Source organism: Haliotis rubra, unplaced genomic scaffold (assembly GCF_003918875.1).
Source record: "Haliotis rubra isolate DU_JTF1 unplaced genomic scaffold, ASM391887v1 Scf466, whole genome shotgun sequence".
Classification (NCBI taxonomy): domain Eukaryota; kingdom Metazoa; phylum Mollusca; class Gastropoda; order Lepetellida; family Haliotidae; genus Haliotis; species Haliotis rubra.
The window spans coordinates 853,030-863,530 of NW_025767153.1; the positions used below are offsets into that span (position 1 = coordinate 853,030).

The 10,501-nt window shown below is 37.9% G+C and overlaps 2 protein-coding genes across 2 annotated transcripts; both read right to left on the reverse strand.

Moving 5' to 3' along the window:
• Positions 1-956: 956 nt before the first annotated feature.
• On the reverse strand, positions 957-1,692 carry LOC124290475. Its single transcript, XM_046727184.1, has 3 exons — positions 1,536-1,692; positions 1,270-1,393; positions 957-1,118 (listed from the first exon to the last, which is right to left on the reverse strand). The coding sequence occupies exons 1-3, from the start codon at positions 1,690-1,692 to the stop codon at positions 995-997; spliced, it is 405 nt and encodes a 134-aa protein (XP_046583140.1). The 3' UTR covers positions 957-994.
• Positions 1,693-1,695: 3 nt separating this feature from the next.
• LOC124290455 (multiple epidermal growth factor-like domains protein 11) lies at positions 1,696-8,340 on the reverse strand. The gene is made up of 7 exons (XM_046727159.1): positions 8,286-8,340; positions 7,579-7,806; positions 5,223-5,408; positions 4,273-4,410; positions 3,341-3,478; positions 1,981-2,118; positions 1,696-1,901 (listed from the first exon to the last, which is right to left on the reverse strand). The coding sequence occupies exons 1-7, from the start codon at positions 8,338-8,340 to the stop codon at positions 1,696-1,698; spliced, it is 1,089 nt and encodes a 362-aa protein (XP_046583115.1).
• Between the last annotated feature and the right edge of the window lie 2,161 nt (positions 8,341-10,501).

The following is a 10,501-nucleotide window of genomic DNA, read 5'->3' on the forward strand; positions in this document are numbered from 1 at the left end:
GAGGAAACGATTCAACGGTGTTCGAACTTTTGTAATGTTTCAAACAGTATCTAAATACTTTACAGAATAAACATGTGTTGTATTTCAGTGCAATAACATGGTTAAGGTAACATAATTTTGTGCATCTTTCAACCCATATGTATTATCGAGGAACACAGGACTTGGCTTCACAGCTGTTTATCAAACTTATATATTCGGGGCGACAAGCAAACGTTTCAACCGCAAACGATTATTTAGAGAGAAATATTCAAAATACTACTTACAAAAGAGAGTAGGTCCATGTGCACATTGATTGGTTATCATTACAATACACAAAAGGGAGCCAACCCTGTCCATGCCATCCTTTGGAACAACATCCACATACTGGAAACCAACCGAGCAGACTACAAGATTAGGAAACTGCTTGAGGCCATAAAAATCCAATGCTTCAACCCCACCATGAACCGGGATCAAGGTTACTTTATCTCCTCGGCCTCTCACCAACTAATTAAAGATCACCAGTAATCCACCCATACCTCGTCCAATTGGCTTCCATGCTCCCTTATGTGTATTGTAATCACAACAAATCAATGTGTACATCAACCTACGCTCTTCAAGTCACTATTACCATCTCAGTGTAATGAACTCATCTATTGTATAAACTCATTCTGCATATTGTTTTAATCAATATCACTCTGTACATCAACTTACTCTGCTCAAATCACTTATTAGCATCCAATGTATATCAACCTTGTCAGTTGTATATACTCACTATGCAGCTATGTATATATTCTCCATATTACAACTCTTTGTATCACTTTCTTGATAACGGTGTTAGTACCTACACCGAAACGTCGCACTCATTGCAATAAAGAAGTTGACTATCCATAGAACATTTTTCTCCAATAAGTGACATGCAATGAGAAACCACGTGTGTCCATATTCTGAACAATTTCCTACTAATACAGAATACTACTCTATATCCACATACATCACGAAAGGACGCTTTATGCAACTATTCAGTGGTATTGTCAATGTACTCATATGTGTTCTCCACCACTGGATCCTTGGTCCTCTCGTCTAAAGACAAATAGTTATCTTCGGGTTTCTTTTGTGACGCATCCAGTTGAATCTTCAGTCTGCATTATACAGAAATGTTTTAATCATTATGATTTTAATATAGACATTATTTCATTCTCTGAAATGCGTTCCAATACATAATCTCTGGTTAATTTAGCACAAAATGTCAATCGCTGTACTTAATATCACTATGTATTATCTTCACCTTACCTTCTGATGTAAATGATGGATGTCAGCAGAGCGATGACAGCTATGACGAGAAGTGTACCAAGTGTTGCTACAACTGGCACTACCTGGTTTGAGTATACTGATGTTGCCGGGCACTCTGTGCAACCTTTAGGAACATAAAAAGGGGTTCACATCAGCTGCCTTGATATCTTACCAAGTTACCTTCATTCATTATATCGATAGAAAACAAGAATTCCAACTACGGTTATCTAGTTTCATTATATTTCTTATTGCTATTGGTGTCTTACCTTGACACAGGGGCTTCATGAAGTTACCCTGACATCCTTCGCGACATTCGCCATTGGACTTATCACAGGTTAGGCCGTCTTTACACTGACCGCATCGTGACATGCAGTCATCACCGTACATACCATCAACGCATTCTGTGGAGTAGAGGAGATACATTTTTCATCTAACTGCCAGACGTCTGCAATATAATGAGAAATTATAACTTCCATCACATTCAAAATGCATCCCACCTGAACAAAGGGGTTCTTGAAACCCTGGCTGACATCCTTGATTGCATGTCCCATTGATCTTGTTACAAGACAGGTTTCTTTTACATTGGCCACACTCAGACTGACAGTGGTGTCCATGGCGACCGTCACTGCAAGCTGTAAAAATATTATTAACCATTAACAAAAAGACAAAACGATTAAGATATGTAAGAACAAGTGGCGATTTAGTACCTACCCTGTGAACAGAAATCTGGCCACCATCCAGGCTGGCATCCTCCAGGACATTTGCCTGTCACCTTGTCACAGACGTCAGTGTCCAGACAGTGACCACACGGAGACGCACAATTGGCACCATAATGTCCTTCGGGGCATGCTGTATAATGTAAAATTAACACCTGTCAGTGAAGAATAGTCTAAGCAAGTGTTAGCCTCTGTGATGCAGTTAACATTTCAACATCAAATGTCAGGGGCAGTGGGGCAATATTGCTCTTTACTCTTGGCATGTCCGCTGAGGTTCCTATGTATATTATGTAGGTTGTTATAATCATTGCTAAACTTTGTTCATGCAAACCAGGAATTTCCTATGGAGATAAACGATAAAGTCAAATTCTGAACAAGAGTTATCCAAACTTCAGAGCTCTCCGATGTTTTACACCTTGGTTGAACCGACTTATTTTAATTTTTTCAACCCTGAGATGCACCACCAGGTTTGGTCACGTATTCTCCCTGACGTCACCACAGACGGAACAGTTCATTTGGAATATGTTTGGAAATGTTCTGTTGAATAGTCAGACATAAGATCTAAAAGCTATCATCATATTGTTGCTGAGGTTATCATTGCAGTTGACTTACGCTGACTACACCTGTCGTTGATCCACCCTGCTACACATCCTCCAGGACATGTTCCATTTGTCTTGATGCAAACATCACCATCCACACAGTTGCCACACTGGAAGCCACAGTTCGGACCATAGTAGCCATTTGTACATGCTGTGAATATAAACAAATTGTTTCAGTTACTTTGTTAACATTAGATGAAAGGACGCCCATGAAAATGTACCTGACATCCTCTAATTCACATTTGATCAGATGGAATTGAGAACATTAGAAAAATCAAGTCACGGGATGTTGACCACATGTCGATGGCCAAAGGTATAAATTTACAAACACTATCGTTAGGTTAATAGAGTAGTGTAATTATTTATTTAGAAACAAAGAAAGTTATACCAACATTCTATCATGAAAGGCATAAGTATATTTATATATTATGGAATTGTGTACATGAACAGGACAAATCAAGCAAGTAACAACTGTACTGTATACATTGAATAATTACACAATGTCATTTAGAAAGTAATCAAATGTAACAGAACTCGCAGTGACTAAGCGGGTTAGGCGGCTGGCTTGGCCTGCTGGCGATTAGGTGCCTGACTCTGATCGTGTGGGTTCGAATCCCGGATGGGTCTCAGCCCAACAAAAGTACTAGAATTCGTATTTTACTGCATGTAATAATTGCAGTGGTTGTAGTTTTAAAAGACATGCGAAAGACTTTATCATCATCTAATTAGCGCATGTTACAACTGCAGTTTACTCACGCTGATTACACCTGTCGTTGATCCACCCTGCTACACATCGTCCAGGACATGTTCCATTTGTCTTGATGCAAACATCACCATCCACACAGTTGCCACACTGGAAGCCACAGGCCAGGCCATAGTAACCATCTGGACATGCTGTGTACATAAACGAATTGGTTTTTGTTAGGTACTCTTCAATATGGCTAGCCACATCCACAGTTAATCTGATGCTGTGGCAACCTATTCTAGCCTAACAAATAAGAACGTTATGACACTTGATGAAGTTCATTCACTGGATACTGAGGGAAAGGTACCACATAGTCAAAAACAGTATGTATTATCAATAAAATTACAAGGGAGTGTTCTCAATGTTAAATCTCGTTACACAAGAGTACAAACATCTACAGGTTCTACATGAATAATATTAGTTTAACCACAGAGTTTCGGAAAACATAACCAGACTGCACGTTGCGCATATACATTGATTTCCTTTATAAATTCAATTCAGATAGTTTTCACACTTATTCGTCTACCTTTATGAAAGTTATTCAAACTTTCCCCTTTTGGTATCCGTTTAATCACCTGTTTAGTCAATGCTGTTTATCATAGCACAAAATACAAAGCTAACCGCTACCCAGCCCAACCCAACCCACCACTATCGTTACTGAAAAGTGTTTTTCTTCAATTAATTGTAAGTATGAGATACTCCCAACCGCTACCATGGTATCTGCTCTCTCTGTTTCGGCACACACCTTTTTGGGTCTTACCGTCAATGTTTAGTAGCGTATGGGTACATTTTGGCCATGAGACTTATCTGTTTCAACATATACAATGTACGACTGGTCACTTAACTCAGAAACTCATTCAGGAAAGGAAACATGCATCTGACGCATTATCAAATGCATCTGGCTCTTTATCAAATTTAACTAAAATTGTAACTATGCTCCGACCTCTTTGGCAGTCGGTTCCATAATATCCTGGGAGACATCCCCTAGAACAACGACCAGTGATCTTGTCACATAGATCAGCACTGCTAAGGCACCTGCACCGTTTGTCACAGTCTTCAGAAAACCACCCATCACTGCAAACTGATAATTGTTTGACATTTTCAGATATGGTCACAATACACATGATGTAGAACTGTATGTAATGCATTGATAACCTAACACTTTGATAAAACATATACGCCACTTCAAACAGGAAAACACATTTTCTTTCAAAAAGTGGTTAAATGTAACATAACATATGTTATATTTGAGATTAAACTTTCTAAAAGAAGTACAGATTTTAGTGATGTTACTTGTTGGGTCCCATCCGTTATTCCAACCCACATTCTCAGCGCAAGGCATCTATTTAATAGGGCACAGACGAACAACCATGACACCGTGTATGACCTACAAAGACGCTTCATTACGTTCAAAAATTACCATCTGTGTGAAAATTTGGATAACACCAAGTCAATCTGTTAATGGCGTAAACGAACGAATGCATGGTCAAAAGGCTTACCGATGATATATACATAGTAATGTTGATTAGAAACAAACAGGCACCGTGAGACTGGGACTCCAGTTTTGCTATTGTATCATGGGCCTGTGGTAAACTCTACTGAATGAATACAGTTGATGGATAGATACATTTGTCACTGCTGTTGAAAAGATTGAACAATTCAATAAAGAAAACCTCACTGGACATTGAATTTAAGTAATAACAGGATTATACTTAATGTTAAGAGTCCTAATAGATGGGTGGAAAGTGTTTAGTTCATCGCTGCAATATCCATTGTAATTTAATGTGTTTCAACAGCCCGATAGATAATACATGTATCGATAGTGAAACCTTTTCTAGTTCATACCAATGAACAACATATCCAAATGTGTAAATCCACATAGCCATGACATACCAAATATCTGCACTTCACACAAAGTAAGGAATTTCCGTGGACCAGGTATCCGTATTGTGACCGTGGTTCCTGTCAGTGGCTGGCGGCAGGTGACGTTAGCTATAGGAGGAGGATGTTCAGTTGATGACCAGTTGAAGCACATCTGGCTGCCCACAAATATCTCCATACCGTTGCTTCTCTCCTGAACTGCACAGATGGAAGACACATATGATTAGTAGAGCATCTCAACCGTTTGACCAGGGACATGATGCATATAAACTCAGTTGATAAAAGTTAAAACCTATGAGGCTTCACATCGAATGTATCAGTGCACTTAAGGTTCGTTAATGTTTTAAAATTCCGAGGTTTGTAGTTTGATTTTATTAAACTATATCTGGTTTTACAATGATAGATTACTTGGAGTCTGTACAAATACACATAAGACATAGGTGACATTTTTTAAACGAGATTTCTTAAAAATCATGAGCCTGGTGATTGTGGTCTATATTAAAAGGGCATAGAAAACCCACCGACTTCATCATTTTATCCTAAGGATCTGAAGAAATCATACTGCTAAAATACAAGATTACCATGAAGTATTTCTAAAGCATTTCATACACATATAAAGAAAAACAAGTAAAGAAAATTATCACTTGTAATTTCATTGAAAGAATGGACTATGAACTGCTGCTGTCCTTAACAGAATTTCTTGTTATGCAAACATGTTATAAGATATAACCATATACATGGACAAGATGTACATACTGAACTATCGGTTAACTTGTTGTTTCAGTTTGGAAGTTCACGCGTATTCTTCGCCCTAAGAATGAGCTAATTCTCCCGACTATAAACGAGGGCTTCGACCTGTTAGATTTACTAATGGTGACACAGATTACCAGGACGTGTTTTATAAGACAAATTCCAACAGGTGTGTATGCTCTCCTTTCTCATATTGAATATCAATCATTGGAAATGTACTTCTAGCATATTTTTCGTCAAATTTGAAACGCGTCCCTCAATATCTTATTGAGTTAAAATGCAACATTTCAGCCATATTGTGACGAGTTCCACTCACTTAACTGTATCAACTAGGGATAAGAATGGTCAGTTCATGCCATTATATGCCACGTCGTTGACTGCCCAGATTGCCACACTTCAGCACACAAAGAACAATAGTATGACATGATTCTACAGCGTAATGCACAGGTAAGGAATGTCATGTATTGTTTGTATGCACTGATTATACTTGTTTACAAAACGGATTGTCATGTCGTAAAAAAAAACTGACAGGTGAAGACACTTTGTGAGATCTTCTTATTTCAAACATTTACTGGTGAGCATCACGTTTAAAATGCTAGTTCACCCTTCTCTCACTTCAGACTTCCCACACCTCGGTTAACCATCATGGAAGTATCTACATTTGACATTGATCTCAATTTATTACTTGTACATTTCAGACGATTGTATAGTTAATATTAAATGCAAAACCGTGAACACATGACTTCGCCTTTTCGTATGAGAAATAGCGATACGACACCGTGTGAAATGTGTAAGCTGCTGTATCCATTACTGATTTAACCAGTGAATTTGAATTGTTTTGTTCACTCCCAAAATAGATGAATAGATGTCCATCTAGTATAACATGACTGTACATAAAATTAAAACAAGAAATTAGATTGGTTTGGAATTTGAAAATCACTGATCAGAAACTAGTTGAACGTGGTTTGTCTAATCATTTTGACCTAAAACTGACACAGTTGTTTTTGATATCACGCACGTATATTAACATTATGATTGTCGTCGATTCTCAGCTTGAAACACAGGTGTACATTTTCCCTCTGTTTAATTCACTGTAACTCATTCGTTTCGTATTATGAGGCTATGTTTCATTTCAGTCTATTGGTTTGTTCGTTGCAAATGACTACTTTGTAAGTACCCGTAGTATCTAACGATTAACAATGTGAAATACAAAGCATTTTGTAAGCATTTTGTTTCATTATAAATGTTTTGTTCTCACATGTTACATTGGTGACATGCTATTCTGAATGTGTCCTAATATGGATAATATGTCAATTCCACTAAAATTTTGGAATAATTTTGCATTTGCTCACATCCTTTGTGAGAACAACTCATGAACTACACAAAATATACTCATGGAAACAAATAAGGGAACACATGAAAGCACAAGTGTTCCTTTATTATTTTCCAGGTTTCTTCACAAAGTATTATTGCACTGTGGGTAAAAGTCTGGAAATAAATAAAGGAACACTTGTACATTCAGGTGTTCCCTTATTCGTTTCTATGAGTATATGTGAGTGTCATTTGCTTGCACCGTTTGACATTACCACTATCACATTGATCGTATGGGTGAACTCACGGTCGTTGCGAAGATAAAGTCTGATGTGTTGTATCTTCTCTGTAACTGGAGTATTCAGGTTCACAGTCCAGGTGGGATTTGACTCTTGCTCTGTATGAGCACATGTCCTTAGCGGGCCCCTGGCATCTGTTGTGGCTCTGCCGTCAACACCAAGTGCTGCTCCATAGTTGTTTGCATTATCATTTAGTGTACTGCTCTGGCTACACGATCTTCGCAGAGCAACATTTCCTGAAAACAGGAACACAAAATATGCAGGACAAGTGGAATGAACAAATACTAGTGACACGTTGACATGTATTTATCTATATGTATAAACGTCATACTCACGTTTCTGACAGTACGGACCAAACCATCCCTCCTGACACATGTCCTGACCACCCATCTGACTACAGGGAGTTGAGGGGAACTTGTCACAGAGTTCTGATGTACTGCAGTGGCATTGGGCATCTGCTTAAAAAGTTGTTACGTGTCATTTGTAAAGGTTTAGCTTCAGAACATAGTGATAGGATTCGAGGATAGCAAAGTATTTGTGAAGCAAGACTACAGAGGGCCTGGATTTTCGAAGCTCTCTTAGCGCTAAGATAGTCGTAAGTGCCATACATTAACATTAACTAACGACTATCTCAGCTCTAAGAGAGCTTCGAAAATCTAGGCACAAATCTGCAAATGTTTACACTTGTTTTACATTCCGTGAATAACGTCCCTACCAGTGAGGGCCACAGTGACACAGACCACAAGCAATCCCACCCAGCACCATTCCATGTTGGATATCTAAAACAGAATTTTAAAAATCCTGGTCATAGTCAGTCTCAACAGAATGTCTCCTGACAACAAATATATCAACATGAAGGTCAGCATGACAGTGTCAACAGTGTTTCCATTTCATAAAAATGTGAAAAATATGAAATTTTAGTGAATCCACAGGATATCAAAACAGGATATGTGATACCTATCAAGGCGCGGGCATGTAGATTGGATGCTATTGATTTAAATAATAAGAGTTGCAATTTCGTAAATATCAACATGTTTTAATGACCGAAATTTCACAGTACTTTATGTATGCCAATAAATATTGCCATCTTATCTCTTACCATAGCTGTAATGAAACAATCCTAATTGTTAAGTTAATAATTTACATTAACCGGAAGATGAATACAATAGAACGCGTTGTGTTCACACGCAAAGGAAACTTGTTTGGTGGCGGGATAATTGATGGCCGTTTGAAGGTGTTTTTATATCTTTGATTCTTCATGGATTTGGGCAATTCTTTGGTACGTCGTTGTATTATCGCATGGTAGCGATGTGTGCCAAGTTTTGTTTCGTTTGCTTTAAGGTCGACGAAGTGACAATGACATTTCTGTTTTTTTATCCATGTTGCATTTAGACGACCCATGAATATAACTATATTGAATATGGAGATATTCTTATGAATGTGGCAAGGGCTTTGCAGCTTTTGTTTGTTAGTGAAAATGAATTAGATAGAAACGCATAGGACCTAATTTATTATCAATGTTACTCTTAGTATAACGACTATTCGGTGTCAAAATACAAATCCACTGATTCTTTTTTCACCTGCCTTCATCAAAGCACCTCGACAAATCCACGTGTACATACGCCTTGATAAACCGATGATTGCAGAAAGGCAATGAATGCTAGGAAAATGTGAGAAAGGATACATCACTCACTCACTAAACACGTGACATTTTATTTTTACTGTTTTCTGCCATGTATCATATGGGTGTTTCCAATGGTTCTAATTGTTGTATCTCAATTCGTTCTGTAACCGACATTTCAGAAGGAAAGAAATTTAGGATTCTTATAGCTTAACACTGATTCATAATTCGCTCAAGCATGTATGCACTCGATTGTAACATCTTTATGCTCTGCTGTATGTAGACATTCAATAGCCATAGAAATTCGTTGTAATATACAGAAACACGTTTTCATCAAATACTGTGGCACAATCGACAACTTGACGCGTTTACACGGACTACGAGGATAGAAAGAGGCTTTCATACCAGCTAGCTGGGGATATATTAAGAATAGTACGCATAGCCAAATGCAGTTATATATTTATATTCAGTGCACGGTCGTGGATATATGTCTGAACAAAGCGCAGTGTAACTGTGGTGTGATCGCGAAATGCTTACATTCGCTGTGCATTAAACGCGACATTGCTTTGTTATACACAGTCCTGAGTCCATTTTGCAGTTTGTATACATCTAAAATCCTGTGTAAATCTAGGTCACGGTGAGCAGAGTCACGTTCCCTTCATATACATATGAAAAAAAGCAGAGGAGGGCGGTGTTATTGAAATACGTAATTGAAATTGTTCTGAAGAAATGTTTTTCAAGACTAAGATATGGTCTAGTTCATAAATCACTGTGTAGGGGTGAGTGAGTGAGTTACAATTTAACGTCACATCGGCAATATTTCAGCCATATCGTGACGAGAACAATTAATTTTATACATAGTTAGTAATGGTAAACTGTAAAAACCTGTCAACGAACGACAGCAAAATAACTAGATTATCACGGATTCGAATTTAAAACTAGTAATTAAATCTAAAACATTTCAACTATAGGGGACAGCACAATATAAAAATAGGCTATAGATCGCCAACAACTGAAGGTAGATCACCATACTAGGGACCATGGGGACTTACAGTACCTTTGCTACCTGCATAGACCCTAGTTGGATTTACACCCCTCCCTTCAGCCATTGGTGATGTAAGAGAAATCTAGCAATAGATTAAAAGCACACATATTCTACGATTAAAAAGGTGGCAAGTTTAATATTACTTTAAATGTGTTGGGACGTACGTACCCTCTCAGTAGGACAATAATTTTACGCTACTTCAACCCCCTTTGAGGGTACAGCCACTAACAATCTCAGTTATTAATCTAAAAAACCAACAATAAAA